The sequence below is a fragment of the Morus notabilis genome, unplaced genomic scaffold (genome assembly GCF_000414095.1).
Source record: "Morus notabilis unplaced genomic scaffold, ASM41409v2 Scaffold685, whole genome shotgun sequence".
NCBI classification, from domain to species: domain Eukaryota; kingdom Viridiplantae; phylum Streptophyta; class Magnoliopsida; order Rosales; family Moraceae; genus Morus; species Morus notabilis.
Window position 1 is genome coordinate 149,737 of NW_010363506.1, and position 19,265 is coordinate 169,001.

The window sequence follows — 19,265 nt, forward strand, 5'->3', positions numbered from 1 at the left end:
AAAAAAAAAAAAAAAAAACAACACGATAAGCAGCTTTTTGAACAATAAAAAGTAAGAAAGTAAAGTTAGGGGGGAAAAAAAGAAGAGAGAGAACGGAGATGAAGAAGAAACGAGGGAAAAAACTAACCAAAATAAAAAAACGAGAAAACAATTCAGAAAAGAGAGTGAGAGAGGGTAAAAAAGATAAAATAATTGAGCCAAAAGGTAGAATAGTTAATTGTTAGATGATGAATAGTAAATAAGTTGAGTTTTCTGTATATTTATAGATTATATATATGATAAAACATTGAGCAGGAAACTTGAAAAAACCAATTAGAGACCAACACTGTTAACAGCCAAAGAACAACGGCTGACAAGCATTCCACCATCATAAGATTCACAAGAATAATCAATAGGTCTCTCGACATTTAAAAAAAAAATGGTAACCAGGAAACTGTAATACTTCCATTTAAACAATACCAATACATTACATAATTGTATCACTTTACAAGAGAGAGGAGGTGCAATTTTTTCACCCCTCACAAATCGTAGCACTAAAATGAGAAATCTTAATCTGAAATAATGTAACTCTGTTAGGCAAACACTAAACAATAATAAACTAGAAAAACAGAGAAGTATAAAATAGTTGGTTCCAAGTATCAGGCAATCCAGGAAGACACCAATGGCTACAATCCGCCGAGCGTGCGGGGTTAGACCTCTGCTCAGGGCTCAAATCTCCACTATATATTGAAGGATGCCCATCTTTTCTGAGCTCCGAAAGCATAGTTATGTCAAGCAAATATGCAGGGCTTTGCATGTCCCTTATCACAGTGTCCACCACCCTCATTTGCTCCGGGTAGGCCCCCATGGGGTATGTCGAAGCGCCGCTCATTGGTGAGGTCTCGCCATAACAGTTCTTTGTGGTCGTTGTCGTTGCCCCAGCGTTCCACTCATTTGGGCTGTCAATGGAACAACTTGTGTTAGTAGAAGCTAACTACATATGCACTCAACTTTACATGAACATTTATGAATGTCAAGAGATTGATGATGTTTTGGACACTCAACCAAAACATCATTCAATCCAGTTGGCCTTTGGAAGGTAATTTCTTATGCCGACACTAGGATTGGATTAAAAAAAAAAGAAAAAAAGAAAAAAAAAACACATGCAACATATGTGTGAAGTCAAATGGCAGGCTAGCGTTCTGTGCACACTGAAGTCAATAGAGTACTCCTGCTCAACCCGACCGGATTGAACCCGAGCCACCCAAAAAGAGTGGGCTGCACCTGATTGGGCCCACCAGGTGGGATCCACTCTCTGTGAGAGGCCCGGAACTCAACCCCGTCGGGTGGAATAGCATTTTTCAAATAAGCGAGTCTAGCCTTTGTTTTGGATATTGCATGTGAGATCAGTGCCACCGACAAAAACAAAATGCCATTTGAACTTGTATGTTCAGCGAAAAAATAAAATTTAAAAAAAAAGAGGTTTCTTTTGTAAAAAAATGAAAAAAAAAATTTAAATGGAAAAGGTCTAAAGAAAGTATGATATCAATGTCAAGGTCTTCTTTGCCACCACACAATATTAAAATGAAAAGAATGAATTTTGAATAAATGGGGTCATCGAGATGTCTGCGCAGGTAAAGAAGGTTTCAGCACTCCCAATTCTACTGCACCTAATAATATTCGAGTGGTCGAATGGTTAAAGGAGTTTGTGAATCCAACTGGGACCAAATTAGACTAGAGTAAAATGTAGGGTCTACTTGACCAATTTGCACCCCAGAAGAAAAACAGATAAGTATGGGGATGAATTTTTGGTGCTTGGAGCCACTAGAGTATATCACTCCCCCAACAAAGAATAATAATGAAAGCCTAGAATTGTACGCAAAGCAATTATTTAAGAGAAAGAGAGAGAGAGAGAGAGGAAAACTTACTTGTAATGTGTAGGAGAAATAGAGAGAAAGAAGACTCTAGTTTTAGTTCTGTCAATGTTGGCGTCAACCCAATTGGCCCATGTTCTTAGCCCCTTCTCCAAAGCAGCCACACGATCCATATCTTGGTAATACTGCCCTCCTGATTCCATGTAGTCCCACCTACACGTTACCAAATACCAATGACCAAACAAATTATGCATTGTCATCCATACATACACATACTACATATAATCTTCCCTGTAGCCTCCATAAACAGCTGTGTTATACACACATAAAGATAAACCATAGATATTGTCAAATATGCTTCTACCGAAAAGATGAAACCTACTACAGTACTAGTAGGTTAAGAAAGCTGTCTTGCACTCGCCATTCTTATAATTTTTTTTATTTAATTTAATTTCAAGAGCTTTTTTTTTGGGTGCAATATCCTATTTATGATGCATTCTTTTTAACGTTATACTCTTATACTTAAATATGATTAAAATATCATCAAAATGAACAAGTACGAAAAATTAGAGAACTTGAGAAAGCCCTACCTAGTGGCTGTTAATCATCAATGACTTAGTTTTTAAGAAATATAATTCCCTTTATCAAGCAGTATCCATTTGTGCTTAAAATTGTTAAAAAATGGCGTTTCAGAAGTTGGGGTCAGTTTTGTGCCCTTTTGAAACGTAGGGACAAAGTGAGATAACGCCTATTCTTCAAAGGTCAAATTTGAAATTAATCCAAATATATATTCACAAATTTGAGACCCACGCATTATTGTAAAAGTCCTGGCTATTAGTAGTTCTGCTCATTAATGTCCCGACTACTAATAATAATGTTTACCATATTACTTTTAGTTCAAAGATAATGAAAGGCAAAATCTTGCTTACCCTTGGAGAGATCCTTTGTGGGTCCACCAGTGGCCGGTGTTGAAAGACAGCACGTCGGCGCCGCGCCACGCATTGCCGTTGCCGGAGATTTCATCCAGCCTTAGAATTCTCCTCCCTTGAGCCACATCAATGTCCACCAAGTATGGGGCTCGGTAGAATGAAAGTGACACACCGTAATCCTGCAATTATTGTCATTAGCAAAACAGAACCCAATCAAACAAAAGGCCTCTTCTTATAGCAATGGACAAAAGGCCTCTTCTTATAGCAATGGACATTTTGCTATCATTTTGGCATCTCAACTCTTGGACAAAAACAATGGACATTTTGCTATCATTTTGGCATCTCAACTCTTGGACAGAAACATCTCCTTCTTATAGCAACTTCTTATAGCAATGGACATTTTGCTATCATTTTGTCTTCTATTTTTTATGAAGAAAGACACTTACTCATTCTTTGTAAAAAGAGGTCATTTTATAAATAAAAATTTTTGAAAAGTTATTTTATTAATAAAACTTTTCAAAAGAGTTATTTTTACAAATTAGTAAAATAACTTTTTAAAAATTTTTATTTGTAAAATGATCTCTTTTTATAAAAGAATGAGTAAGTGTCTTTCTTCATAAAAAATAGAAGAAGGTCATTTTACTAATTTCACTTTGTTGGATAATCATTCTAGCATATTGTCCTGATTTTTTCTGTCACCTTTTTTTTTTTTTTTTTTTTTTTTTTTTATAGAGAGAAAATCAAAATACTGCTATGGTATTGAATTAGACTGCTTTTCAGAATAAACATTTAAAACCATACTTCCAATTAATACGCATTCAAACTTGTTCTTCTTCTTCTTCTTCTTCTTCTTCTGCTGTTCACCCAAAAAGAAAAAAGAAAAAACTCACCAAGAACTTAAAGGTGGAGAGAGGATCCCCTCTGATCATCTGCGTCTGAGCTCCACGCACCGAATCAGAAACCATGCAAATCAACGACTCCCATTGATTCCTCCCCAGCGAATCCCCAACAAACATCACCGTTTTCCCTCTCATTTTCAGCAGAAACTCAAGCCCATTGAACCTGTCATCAAAACGCTAAAATCCAACTCAAAAACTCCACATCACAAAAAAGCAATATATACACACACACACACACACACACACACACACATACAAAAAATACAAAAAGGATGTTACCTTGGAAGCTCACAATTGAGGGGTCTCCAGCGATACTTGAGATAATCCGTGTCGGGACGTCCGTACATTTGGCAGTTGAACTCAGCGTCTATTAATGGACAGTCGGAAAATTGGTACAAAGGGTAGGATTCGTCTCTGACCCAAGTCCCGGCGAACAATGCACAAGTGCTTTGGTTGGTCTGGAACATGGGCTGTCTTCTGTGGTGCTGGTGGCTATGGTGATTCTTCAAGCTCATTATAATGGCTGACGAACCCATCTGGGTCTGGACCAAAACCAAACATAGAAAATGAAGAAGAAGAAGAAGGGCCATTTTGTGAAAAAGAAAAAGAAAAGGCGGAGTTTTGAAAAAGTGGAAAAAAAGGGGAGGAAGAGAGAGAGGACACTGGACAGGACTTTGTTGTTTTGCAAACGAATGCGCTGGCCTTGGATTTGGTTCTGTTTGTCTTATAATTTATATAAAAATAAAAAATAATAATAGAAAAGAAAAAAGATGGTGCTGTTTTGTTTTGTTGTGTGCATGTGAAGAAGGGCTCACGTGGAGTAAATGGGTCTTTTTATGACGGTGGGGAGTCGTGGACTTGTGAGAATGAGAGACGTGATTTCGGCAACTTAAAAATTAACAATGTCTCTCTCTTTTTTTTTTTTTTGTCCATAATGTCTATGAGTCCAAACCTATCACGGGGGCATCAATCTGCTTCCTATTAGAATCTCGTGTTGCAACATTTTTCTTGGGAAAAAAAAAGGGTAACAATGGTGACACTCTAGATGGGAAAGTTACTCTTAGTTTCTGTTTTCTGTTTTCTTATTCTTGACTTTAGTTTATGTAGTTATTTAGTTATAAAAAAATGTCTCATTTAATTTTTTCTGTTACAATTAAAAATTTAAAAAAAAATGTAAAAAATGTCATATTTTTATTTGAATTGAATATTCAAATTACAAAGCGATCGAGGCATTTGGTTGTGTTCTATCAACTTTCAGAACCTGTTTATTTGCTTCCTAGAATATATGGGATTTTCATATATGAAACAATAATGTATGTACAAGTTTAGGAAGTTTACATAAACTTTCGTTTATTGGCTTCAGTAACAAAAAGAGGTAACTCTCTAGAGAAGTCATAATTTGATCACAACTTCACAAGTCATTCTTTCTGAAATGATGTTTTTTTTTTTTTTTTTTTTTTTTAAATACTAACCCAACTAGCAAGCATTTTCAAATCACATCATTATTCAAGTCCATCAAACATAATTTCTGAAGTAGCATTTTTCAGTCTTTAAAAGAAAGAAAAAAAAAGTAGCATGAAAAAAGAAGACAGTTGGAAAATGGGTCCAAGAACAGCACATAATGCTTTTAGTTTAAATGTTGAGGAAAGGCGGCTGGGGGAGGTGGAGGCCGCCAATGTGGATGAGGTCATCCCCTCAAAGGCCGAAGTGTACTCAACTTGGTGAAATGGGCCTTCTCAATTCTCATTTCTCTTCCTAAGTCGACTCAAAGTTTGATTCCTATCATCTTTCCTCAACCAAGACTTTAAAGAATTGCAGACAAAGGAATACATTACTTGCCTAGCTACACCAACAAAAAAGCAGCGTTCTGTTTTCACCTTTTTATCAACAATCAAAAAGAAACTTTTGTTCCAAAAAGACTTGGAAAGCAAAGGTTCCGTGCTATCCTTCACCCACATACATAGTAGAAGAATATCATTTTTTGATGTTCACTCTTTGTGTCATTATTGATTTTAGCTATAATTGATATAGGGACAATGATGGAAAATAATTTTTATTAAGCTTTTCACTGAGACTTGATTCATGACATATTTTTAATGCTTTTATGTCAAGAATAGTAAACATCCAAAATTTAAATACAATTTAAGCTGAACTAAGTACCCGTTACCCAGATGAAAAAATTTATTACATTTTCATAATAGGCCTTTGGATTTACCATAATTCTCATGGCATTTGGTTTTTAATAATGAATAAAATTGTCTCAATCATTTTCTTAAGACGTAAATACGGTACTATACAATGGGGTGTCATGGGACCTATTGTGAGATTTATGTCCTTAGAATTGTGATGGATATGTATGCTTACATAATTTCGCAACTTGCTAATGTGACCAACGTGCCACCAATATTCATTTTGGTTAGCTCGCCACAATTTATTTAAAAATAAAAAATAAATAAAAGGATACAAAATCTAGGATCACTTATCGACCGCGTCATAAGTTATAGTAGCTGAATAACAGAAGGGACCAAGGCTGGAACCAACGAGTGCAAAATGAGAAGGTTGTGATAGGACAAGTTACACAAGTGATTTTTGTGTTTGAGGATTACTATCAATCAAACAATACGTAGTTCCGACATAATCTAACGAAAAGGTAACAGTTAAAAATTGCGTTCAAAGTTGATATTGTGCATACCAAGACGTTACATCAAATTAAAACTGCATCACATTTCCAACATTATACTAATCTAATGCAATGTGATATAGAATATTAACGGTTCAGAAGTGCACAATACCAATGCAACAAGTATTTTACCACACCTTATCAAAAGGTTCTCCTAAATCTTGTTAGAGGATTCCCTGATGGGGTATAAATATATATAATATGCATTACATATACATATATATATATATATATATGAATTCTGAATATATATATATATATTTATATACACACATATATGTTAATAGAGGCGTCCAAAGTTGACAGTCAAAAAGTATACATTACATATAACATGATATTGTTGGTTTCTCAAACCGGATTTTTAAAAAAAATTGTGTGGAAACGTGGTATCAATCAAATCACATAAATTAAAATTTAATACGATCATTATTTCATGTTAATTTAACTACAAAGATATTAAAGAAAGGAATGAGGATTTGACCGTCGTTCGATTATAACGAAAATCATGAACTCCTCTAACACCGTCTTGAACTCTTAAATTCTAAGAACACCACGGTTCTTTCTCAATGTATGTCCAGATTAACATGAACTCGAATGTGTGGGCGTTCTAATGGGTTTCTCAACACATGAGATGGATGAATATGGAAGCCACCTATAGTTATCACTCACTTTTCTTAAAAGTATATGATGTCACTCAAGAAATTTTTTTTGATTTTTCTTTTGTTCTCCCGTTCTTTCCTTTTCCTTTTCTTTTCTTTTCTCTGGAAAAAAAAACTTTTTTGTTCCTCAGCGAAAAACCAGAACTCATTCTCGTTTTTGAGTAAATGTGCAGCCGCACATTTACTCCATTTCCTCATGGTGAGGAAACATGCAACAACACATTTCCTCCTACTCTTTTTTTTTTTATTTAAAATGAGGAAACGTGCTGCACGTTTCCTCTTATATATATATATATATATACACATTAACAAGGAGAGTTTCCCTTTTATAAAAATAATTAAACTCATTCAAATTAATTTAAAATAATTTTAAAATAATTTTAATATTAATTAATCAAATTAATTAATATATGTGTATTTAGAATTCTTAATTCTAAATTAATAATCATAACCCAATATGATATATTCAGTTCACATTAATCTTATGGAGCTATTGAGAGGAACTATGTACATTATTATTTTAAGCTTCAATAATTTTGACAATTAATTAACGCCTTAATTAATATATCAAAATTATTAATTCCAAATTACTCCACTATAAATTTGGAATTGCACTCTTAAAATAATAAAAATAATTATGTTCACGGAATTTGTGTTGTCCATTGATATAGTCACTACATTCCTCCATAAACGGTTCACAATTAAAACTAGGTATTTTCCGTTAACCTCTTTAATTATATCTTTCTCCATAAGTACCATTGATCCTCTAATGAATAATATATTTTATGATCCAATCATAAAATTGAGTGCTTTTATTATTCAAGTCCCAAATCAACACTTATGGAAACCGTCCATCTACTTCATTATGAAGGAATGAATTTCATCTTGTAAATTAATATTCCCGGCTATTTATTTTACTATGCTCCCAATATACCAAGACTTTGACACTATTCACATGTGTCATTACTCAATATGTCAAAAAATATAATATCATAAATAGGAGTTTATTAATTACTCATAATTAATATTAATACATATATGACCATCATTGATTAATATTGAATACTCTATTTAATAACAGAATTTATTAGAGATTCATAATTAATCGCGTTCCGGTCCTATGTAATCATATTACATAAAATGCTTTCATTCCAATAATCTCATTATTAACAATCTAGGATAAGATTGTTTCATTCGGAATGTAATGAACCGCATTAGTAATTTTAAATTAAAGATCCAAACTTTAATTTATAATTACGGACAAATTTAAATTATTTTATTTCAAATATTATCCTCCGCATATAACAATTATATATAATATTTAAAGTTACATCAAAAAATAATCTAAAGATTTTAATATTTATAAAACATCACATGTATATAAAATAATATTAAAAAATTTCTCATTTTATTAATAATTAATAAAATATTTATATTTTATTTAATTTATGGGTATATATCTGAACAGATATCTGATGGGACAATGATTATGGGTAGATTAAAGGTATATAGTCTGCTCTGTAAAGATAATAGTAGTAACGTGGAAGATGGTGACTGACCAATAATATTGAATCGGTGCTAATGTGAGGGCAACAAAATTAAAGGTTGATCAAATGGAAAAGGAAAAACCAATCATTAGTTTAAGCGACTTTTGATAAGCCTCTTAATAACCTAGAATTGAGGCGATCATAAATCCTCCTTCCTAGTCATTCTTTTTCTTTTGTTTTGTTTTGTTGCGGAGGAGATTTGTCCAAAAAAGGAACGATCTCGGAAAGATGTTTGATTTAATATGTAAGGGTTTATTTTTTTGAGCGAAAACCTCAAAAAAAAAATTATCAAGTTCATGTTTTTTTAAGTTTAAATTTGAGTTTAAATTCAAGTTTATGACTAAAATTTGAGTTCAAATTTTTCCTTCAACTCGAGTTCAGAAACTCGAACTCAAATTAATGAACAATATTTTTTCTATTCTTAAAAATACTATAACTTTTTCGTTTTAATTCTGATTGAAATGATTTTTTTTCTATGCGTTGACAACGAAAAGACAAAGAAAACCCGATCTATATACCCTATTAAAATTTTTCATCAGCATTACCATCTAAATACAAATTTAAGTTTTGACTCACTCAAATATAAACTCAAAAAGATTCTTATATCAAACCATAACTCAAATGTATACAACTAAACACAACCTCAAGTTACAAGTTCAACTCAAATTATAACTTAAATTCAACTAAAAAATTATACTCAAATTAAACTCTAAAAGAACAAACTCTAAATTTTCTAGTCATTCTTTTTCTTTTGTTTTGTTTTTTTGCGGAGGAGATTTGTCCAAAACAGGAACGATCTCGGAAAGATTTATTGATTTAATATGCACTTACATCGTACAACGAGGAAGTGAAACTTTTCATCACCGAGTTTACAAATCATAAGAACAGAAGAAAAAAGGCATGTACATATATATGGCAGTAACAGTTAACACAAAAGTGAATGAATATAACAAAAATTTTTTTTTTTTTTTAAATAAACGAAATAGTTGCTCCATTTTTAATTGACAGAGTAATTGCATAAATCTCAACTAAAATTTATGATCTTAAAACTAGAGAGTTTAGGATTCGGTTAATTGAGCCGAGTCCAACCAACTTTTTTCTTTACAATTTTCCTCTTTACTCTTTAACGAATGCCTTTTGACTTTGCCCATGATGATGGTAATTGCTAAAAAGGGAATTGATACCTTGTAATTCGAAATATCCAAGCAATTTGGAAATTTTGGATACAGCTTATGTATAACACTACGTATATTTGTTGCATGCAATTTGGTTGATAAATTCACAGGATAACAAGGCTAAAGGAAAACATGATTTATTGTTCAATAATTAAAAACAAAATAAAAAAGAAAGAAAGAAAGATAGAAAAGGAAACAGGCCATGTAGTGTAATTTTTGCAACATGATTTTGACACTTTGAGCTTTCTAGTCCATTCTATTTGTGTTTATAATTGGCGAGAGAATTGGCATATATATATGAATGCATCCAGCTCAAACTGTGATGTTGGAACGAGCTAGGTTGGAAATCTTATCCACATCTAACTACTTTATTCCCATAAATGTGGAACAAATAAAAGTTGTCTAAACAAGAGACTTTTTTTATTTTAGTTTTAAGAGAGAATGCCAACATCATTAAAAATGAGAATAGCGGTTGCGGTTGCATACAACCATAGAAAGATCCCAAGAGATTTCAGAGACGCCAACTAAAGGTTTAAAACTTCACAAGGAGAGATTTCCTTTTGGGTAGCCTTGGGAAATATAATCTATTGTATAGGGATTTTTTACATGCTTGACTGAATTATCAATTGTTCATTTGTGCGTTAACAATTTCATATACGCTCACATACGTAGAAAATAGCATAGAAAGAACCATAATCTTTTCCCAATATTTAAGTACCGACTACCACATACTTTTTGATTTATTGAATATTGCTCATTTCCATGCATCGAAAGGACACAAAATGGTGACTAATATCACTACATTATTATAATTGTTGCCATTGTTTTACTTTCTTTTGGAAGGAAACGACAGAAGCCACGTTGCAAAGTATTTGTTTAGCCTTTTACATGAAAGAATAATTTGTTCAACTCGAATGTCATTAGTTTGAGTTTACGAGATTTTTGTCCATCTTTAACCAAAACAACAACAACAACAACAACAATAACACGAAGGAGGCTCCTAATCTTTTCCAAAACAACCTTTGTATTGCAACAGTATGTCAACATTACAATTCTAACCCAAGCACTAACAAAGAGCTGCTTTTGCCTTTACATCTCTTAATCTGTACACTAAAAAATCATGTACTCAGCACCATGTTCGTCTTAAGTTACTTTCTTGTATTCTTGTACAAGAAAGAATTCCAAAGTCTCAGTAAACAAAAACTGTAACAGACGCAAACTGCTAGCGAATAACTGTACTAACAAAACATTTTAGCCTCGTCCTCATACAAAATGATATGGTGCTGATCACGTTTGGTTCGTTGGTTTATGCTAACAAACGTTAACGTAATTCTCCCTGGCTGATTTCTTTCTTCGCTGGTAACACTTGTTGAAGAAATTAATATTATAATACGGCCTCTTCAAATTGGCATCTCTTGTGGGGTACTCTTGAATGCTTTGAGTTTCAATAATACACGGTCTGCTTTCTTCAAGGCTGTTCTGTGTTTGCTCCACCTACAGACACATCAGCCAAACATTATCGAGAGAGAGAGAGAGAGAGAGAGAGAGAGAATTGGAAAGTACAAAAAGGGGGAAAAAGGGACAAATAATGGAAAGTACCAACACAAGCATACTATCACCATTGTGTACTGCAGAAATCCTGGTGAAAAATCACAACGGTAAGCAACATAACAATCAACAACTAATCCTGATATAAATTCTGAACAGTAAACTGCAGTAGTAGTTCTTTCTTCTAAAGCATGTTTCATTTTTAGCCATAATTTTCTACATTGGCCAGCAGAATGATTTTTCATTTTGTTACATGGCCCTAGTAGCAGACTGCAGAAAGCACTATGTTAGTATGGCAACATTGGTGCTGTTGTGTGTGTGTAGATTCTGGATTTTTTTATTTTTTTTAATGGTTTGGCAATGGACATAGTATTTCAATCACACTTATTCAGAAAAAAAGGAGCAAACTAGGTGAAAAATTGGAAGAGGAACTTCTTCTCACAATCTGTTTCTTGAAAAAAAAAAAAAAAAACCCTTCACTTTTAGGAAACAAATTAGTTTGCCATTTCAATCACACTTGTTCAGACAAAAAAGAGCAAACTAGGTGAAAAATTGGAAGAGGAACTTCTTCTCACAATCTGTCTCTTGAAAAAAAAAAAAAAAAAAAAAACCCTCACTTTTAGGAAACAAATTAGTTTGCCATGTCATACAGCAAACCTCATAGAATTACATAACTAGGCCGTCCCATGTCAAGATGGCAACCAACCGCTGAGATAAGTTTGTTAAGAAATGAGTAACAAAACTGCTAAAAAAAAAAAAAAAAAAAACCCCTTTCAAAAAAAAAAAAAAAAAAAAAAAAAAAAAAAAAAAACACCAAGAACCTTAACTTTAGGAAACAAATGGGTTGCCGGCAATACTATGCCTGAAGGTATATATATTTACCATTTTAACCTGTAGGGATGATACAACACTATTTCCAAAGAAGAAAAAAAATATATAACAAAAGTAGAATAAACTCAATAATATAGCTATTCTTTAATTCAACAGTCTATCTCCCCAAGTGGAAAAATAAAATAACTCTTCAGCTTGAGAAAGAGTTGAAAGACAAATATACATGCAGCTCACCTGATATGTAAACAAGAATAATACAAGACAATCACACTTTGAGGACAATGCTTCACATGATGCAAAACGTTTAAATCAATATAGAGATCGGCAGAGTGGAATATATATATATATATGAACAAATTGCTGTCTTTAAGAAGTTTATACTTTCTCCTTAGAAAGGGATGATATAATACATAAATAAGATTTTTTACAAGGGGCATACCTTACTACGACTAATACGAACTATTTTCCCTTACCAGTACTTTAAGATGACATCCAGTTGCATCTGGTTTTATGCATTTTGGTAGTGATGATTCAACAACTATATGTATTATCTAGGCAGTTAAAGTATAATTGCCTGTATTATACAGCATCAAAATTTTCAAATAATTTACAGCAATCGACCGAGTTAGAAAGTTTTCAGCATCTTCTTCGCCCAGCGAGGGACTAACCTCCGTTTACCAGGTACTGGGTTTAATTATAGTCTCACTTCAGAAAGCATTAGTAACTTTCACATTCTTCTTCTCATTTTTCCATTTTCTAAAAGTACGTAAAAGGTAAGACATACTCCAGTTGTACTTGGTCTGTGACTCGACCATCTTCGATTTGGTCTGCTTGATATACTTCAGAGACGGCACTAGATCTATCAAAATCAGGGCTATCTCCATCTTCACAGACGTCATCATGAAACTTAGGCCCTGCTCCTGCATGGTTGCGTACAAGCATTAAGTAAGCCAGTTTGACAATTAGACGAATTACCATCTTCTTTCTGTGCTCTTTATACAGAAAGTGAAAAGCACTTTTACCTCTAAATGGGCTTATTAACTCAGCTGAAGGGACTTTCAATCGTTTCTGGCACATGATAGTATCCTGGAAATCCAGGAAAGTATAATCCAAAAACTGTAACCTCTCAGAAGCAGTCATTTGTGAAAACCCAAATGAAGTAGTCCATGTGTTTAGCACGCTAGGAATGGCAGGCAAAATCAACCTCTCAACTCCTAATCCCATAAGCGTCTGAAAATGGAAAAAGAACAGAAAAAAAGCAGAAACAGTGACGAGAAAATCGACAGAATAAAAGAATCCATGTTTCCACGTTTAAAACGATAAGACTACTTCACAAAAAGGTTCTTTCCCAAAGAAAATTCATAAAAGTAAAAAATTGAACTTGAAGGGAAAAAGAATGACAAACATCCAAACTTTGTTAGTTATTCAATATCTATGCAAGGGAAATTAGGTGGCCAACAAAGGAAAGGAAAATTATCACAAACATATTATGATAAACATTGTGAAAATGATTGAAGCAAATAGATGGAAATGCTTTTTTGTAGAAGAAACATTTCCAAATTAGGCTCAAGGCATGAAGCACCAGCTTTCAACTTAGTTAACATTGAGAGCTCAGGTAAATATATATTTCTTCTGGTTAATAGACACACTCACGGGTTATGCATTTCTTTCCTGGAAATACACAAGTTCAAGGAAAAGGAAAAGCCCAAAAAGATACCATTCCTTCAGTCATATTGGCAAAAAGTCCTCTCGTCTAACCATGCCCAGTTCAAGGAAAAGAAAAGGCAACTCCCGAACAAATTCATGAAGGCAAAATCATGTTACCTTTTCAAGTTCATTCATCAATATGCGACACATTCCACGTCGACGGTATTGAAGTCGTGTACCAACAAGAGGAACTTCCGCCACCTGTCCATAGACCCTTGGGTAAAAAAAAAAAAAAAAAAAAAAAAAAAAGGAAAAAAAAAAGAAAAAAAAAAAGGGAAAAAAAAGATATTTAGTTTATAATAAAAAGAGGCAAATAAACTAATAGATTTTTAGTTACATGATAGTGATTTCGAATAATTATATCAATAACGCTCTTTCAAGCAGCCACCTGAACGGCTCAACCCCACAGAGAGTGGGGGGAAACTTTAAAAAAAAAGTGAAAGGAAAGGAAAGGAAAAAGGAGAATGAAACTCACCTCACAGTGGCAACAGAAATCAATTCATCATGTCTTGATAAGAGTACTGTATAGAATCCTTGGAAGTCCAGACGTTTAAGATCTGACCTACAATTCCGAATCAAACAGAACAAAACCTCATGTTTGATTTGTACCTTCATATACTTTAACATGATTAGGCATCACAAATAGATAAACTTAAAAGCAATTATCCATAGGAGAATTTGTTTGAATAACGTAGGTTAGGACACTTGATAGATGCAACATTAAAAAATTAGGTAGCTTCTATTATGCTGTTATTTATTTTTAAAAAATGCCGCTATATAAACAAGGTGGGAGATTCAACTAATAAAACGTTTGGAAATTTCCAAAGTTACAATTAATAAGGAAATCAGGCATAAAAACTTCTATCAGGTAGCTATCTCTTCACTACAGTAATTGAACATTTATTAAAAACCCGCAGATTGTGCATCAAAGAGTATGGCTTCCGTAGCGGCGGCCAGTCATCTGATAGGTTTTGAGTTCTGATATTTGTTTTCACTTTTTCTGTAAGAAAGGGTTTGAAGATCAGGAAAAAGGACCTATACAAACTCTACCTTCAGATTAAAGTACAAAAGATAATTGTGGGAAGGGGCTTTATACCAGAATGGACAAAAGCACCCCAAAGCAAGTATCAAGCTAAAGACCAAGCCAGTATCAGCGTAAAAAGTTTGAATATAAGTTTTTGTCACCTTCTATTGAATAAAATATCTTCCATGAGATCTCGGTTTGTACGAGACTCCTTAACCGGCTCAAAACACTCGTGCATCACACCAAGAGCAACATTTAGCTCGCTCAATTTCATCCACGCATCAATATCATTAGAGTTAGCACAGCTACTATCAGCCTTCGGGGACTTCAGTAACGACCAAGTTAGCTTTTCCCCAAACTCCTCACCGACGTTGATCGATTTTCCAAGAAGCTCTTGAAGGTTGAAAAAAATCTGGAAAATGGAAAAAATCACGCAGACGATTTCAGGGCAAAAAAAAAACAGGTGATCATAAAGGAACAAAAATTCATCAAGTGCACAATTGGACTTCGATATTTCATGCACCAAGCAGTGGTTTGAAATAATAATAATGCTTATGACGAAAACGAAAAGAAAAGAAAAACCTGATATTTTCAAGTAACTTTCCAAAAAAAAAAAGAAAACAGCCATACTTGAAAAACTAAAGTAATACTACACCCTGAAAAACTTACAAAAGCTTAAAAGTTAATAAGTACCTTTTCACACATTTCAGTGCAAAACCATTTTTTCATGGGATGACTTTCCAGTTGAGATGGCAGTCTATTCCTCAAGCACCCGACATGATCTATTAAATTGACAAACAACGTTGGGAACATTCCAAAGAATTTCAACATGAGCATATGGTTTATAGTTTGATAAAGATAACCTACAATTACGCTCGCATTGACTGCAGGTGAGAACACTTCCCTCCTTAGTTTGCTCCTTCTCCTCCTGAAATTTGTTCTCACCACAAATCCCACAGCAGCAACAAGGGCAGAACCAGTCTCCATCTGGAATATCCTATTAGAAGCAAAACAATCTTAATTTCATTCTTATTAAATAGCCCAAAAACATGAGGCTGGAAAATTTTCAAAATAAAAGACGAGAATGAGATTACAAGGTTATACCTCTAGACCGAGACAACTCTTGTGAAATGATGATGGACATTGATCGCATAGCAGCAATTCGCCGCCATAGTGGCACACAGAACAAATGTAGTCGTTCTCACCTCGGCACCAATTGCTCTTCACTGCCTCACATGATTCTATTGTCAAGCTTTGCATCTTACTTTCGCATATAATTTCCCTCTGGCATGCTAAGAGAGACTTTGGAACGTCACCTTCCAAAACTATATTAGCAGAAGGTGTACGGCAGCTGCTACCGGCATGAACTTCAAAGCTACTAAGACCAAACCCCTTCCGACAGCAGCCGCACTTGATCCCATAACGAGTTATTCTCCCTTCTTTAGAAGGTGGGTCCGTTCCAATACGATAATGTACTTTCGCTCTTGGTAACACTTTGTTGTTGTCTATCAACCAAGAAAGTATACTCCGCGGATTGTGGTGAGACGAATCCGGAATAACCACTTCTTGCACAAGTTTGCTTGACCTTAATACACGCTTTGGACGAGTATGATCCTTACCATATCTTGAGCTGATGAATGCCTGTGACTTCTTCCTTTTCTTTACCTTCAGGAGAGAGGAATTTTGATTCTTTGGGTGACTTGGTTTTCCATCTTTCTTTGAATCATTTCTCAACCTATGTCTTCTTTCATGTAAGTTGATCTGTGTTTGAAATACACGATCTGCATCATTTAGTAAATTACCATTTCTCTTTTTTCGTTTTCTTCTGACCCCTTGGACCTTTACTTTTTCAAGCTCAGTAAATTTACTCGACTTTGCAACACTAGAAGACTCTCTGGATAACTTTATGGACAGAGTGTCTGGTTGAACCATATCTTCCTGAAAGTGCAAGCCATTTCCCGTGAATGATAACATATTGCTAGTAGAAAAGACCTCAGTTTCTCCACCAAAATTAATGCATTTGGCACGTCCATATGAAGAAACAGGACTCTTGTACCTTTCATCTTTCAAATAACCTTTGCAAGCAGCCATAATGGACCCATAGGTCTTTCCTGTTGGTGACTTATACTGCACCATCTTTCGTCCACGTCTCGGGTAATGTTTCACTCTGATTTCCCATCCCGCAGCACAGAGTTGCTTTTTTGCTTCTGATCTCATGTCTGCTAATTTTTTGCAACCTTTTTCACGTCCATGCCACAAATAAACCATAACTGGGTGAGAGAAATGGTCAGGATTGGCGTCTTCAGTCAAAGAAGGGAACACCGCAGTCTGAGGACAACAATCAGGATTTTGACTCTGTTGTGGTTGTTCAAGAGGTAGAGACATGGTAGACAACGCATTCAATCTTTTCGGATCATCTTCAGACCCTGAAGAAAGCATATCTCCGGCAGATTCCTTTAAGTGCCTGTAGACTTGAGGCAGAGAATAGAAACATTTTCTATCTGGTGATGTATAACGTTTTCTAAGTATTCCATTTTCACATGAGTGGTCAATTTTCCAACCCAGATCTAAAAGATGCTTCCAAAAATCTGTCCTCATAGAACTACAAGACTTCCTACGTTTCCCACTACTAGGATTGGCACAATATTCATCAACAGCATTGGGGAAAAACTCTGCTCCAAGAAGCAAGCTAAAAGGCCGCCACTTTTCTTTATTCTCACAAACTGGACGTTTAGACTCCTTATTGTTCTCAACAGAACTATTGCTTAAAATGTCCTTCCCACCACGGTTAACTGAGCTGGCTCCAGAACTCCCATCATGGTTAGATGGCAACATTGGCAAAACCTGAGGGTGCACACATAATGCTTCTTTGTGGTGAGATACGGTTGAGTCGGACAACAGATTCTCAGTTGATGCATCGCAGTTCACTACAGAAGCTAATTGATCCATACCAGGTTCCAGAAAAGCATCACTTTGACTGATGCCAAGTGATTCATCAGTAATTCCACCACTAAATTCGCCTACATTCTTCGCAATCACTCCATTATGACTCACTCTTCCACTTCCCATCTCATTGTCAAAGAGTACAACAGCTTTAGAATTGATCATTTCTGCTTCACAATCAATATGAACGTCCAAACTGGGCCGAGCTGATTCCAAAGCATCTTTCTTAATAGTCCCATGATCAATCACCATATCCCTATTCCATGTTTCATCAACAAGTACAAAATCATCAGAATCAATCAATTCTTCCTGGATTTCTGCTAATCTCCGAGACAGTTCTTTCGCTGAAAATCTCAAGTACTCATCAACAACCTCTAAAACCATCCTCTCCCACAAATGATTTTCCTTACAAGTCCAGTCCTTCACCTTCTTAAAACTCTTCTTTTCCCTCATATCATACCACAGTTGCTTAACAGAGACAGGAAGGAGACAATTTTTCTCGAATTCCTCAATGGACTCAAGCAACACCCACTTCCCACGCCGAGTCCAATTCTCAGTCAGCTCATCCCAATCCTGAGTGATCCTCAAATTATCAATTCCCAACCTCATCTCATCGCCCAAAGCCGGGAAGAAAATCATCCTCTCCGGCGACCCGTCGTCGTGATCGAAGATCACGCCCTCCCACCACGCGTCCTTGTACAACGCATCCACGCACATACCGTAGGAAAGCCCCCAATTCTGCAACCGAATCGCCGGCGGCGGTGACGGCCTTATGTTTCCGCGGTGGCCGTACGAGGAGTAGCTCCGATTGCCGGAAACGATGCCGTCGAGAGTCGCCGACACTCTAACGACGTCGACTAGGTTTCCGGACCCGCCCTCGGCGAGAAGGTGATCGTATTGGACGTGACGGTGCCCTTTCTCGTGGCATGCAATGACAATGCCGGAGTGCCACGACCCATCAAACCCTTCTTCCTCGCTTCTCACCTGAAAATTTCTCGGTTTTTCGATCATTCGCCTAATATAAAAAGAAGAAATACCAAAATGTAGCCAAACAGCAAAGCAACTTTCCGGCTTCAACCCGAGATTTAGCAGACCAGAGCGGTCGCCATCTCCGGCGCCGGCGAGTCTCGAAAACAGAGACGAAAATGCACAAAAAGCATGAAAGCAAAACGACAACCAAACGAAAGAACAAAGCAAGAAAGGAACTTTCTCGAAGATAAACAACGAGAAAAGGGAATTTCGGATTTCGAAAAGCAGCATTGTTATTTATATATACCTCAACTCTTTCGTTGTCAATGAGCTTTATTCTGGAGCGTTTTCTTTTGCCGGTTCTCTTCTCCATTGAAGTGTCTGGTTCTTCAGAGTCCGCCACAGAAGAAGAGCATAGAAGAGTGTGTGATTACCAGAGCGATTTTTTCTTTTTTCTTTTTTTTTTTTTTTTTGGAATGCTGTTAATGAGGGGAAAAAAAA

At 35.2% G+C, this 19,265-nt stretch overlaps 2 protein-coding genes across 2 annotated transcripts; both read right to left on the bottom strand.

The window, feature by feature from the left end:
* Positions 1–422: 422 nt before the first annotated feature.
* Positions 423–4,398, bottom strand: LOC21390994 (protein PMR5). The gene is made up of 5 exons (XM_010104490.2): positions 3,961–4,398; positions 3,673–3,844; positions 2,783–2,961; positions 1,908–2,066; positions 423–938 (listed from the first exon to the last, which is right to left on the bottom strand). Exons 1-5 carry the CDS (start codon positions 4,269–4,271, stop codon positions 599–601), a joined length of 1,161 nt encoding a protein of 386 aa, XP_010102792.1. The 5' UTR covers positions 4,272–4,398; the 3' UTR covers positions 423–598.
* A 6,548-nt stretch (positions 4,399–10,946) lies between these two features.
* Positions 10,947–19,073, bottom strand: LOC21390995. Its single transcript, XM_010104491.2, has 10 exons — positions 15,957–19,073; positions 15,720–15,849; positions 15,546–15,634; positions 15,014–15,264; positions 14,304–14,390; positions 13,946–14,042; positions 13,144–13,351; positions 12,906–13,041; positions 11,342–11,381; positions 10,947–11,236 (listed from the first exon to the last, which is right to left on the bottom strand). The coding sequence occupies exons 1-10, from the start codon at positions 19,053–19,055 to the stop codon at positions 11,054–11,056; spliced, it is 4,320 nt and encodes a 1,439-aa protein (XP_010102793.2). The 5' UTR covers positions 19,056–19,073; the 3' UTR covers positions 10,947–11,053.
* Positions 19,074–19,265: the final 192 nt, after the last annotated feature.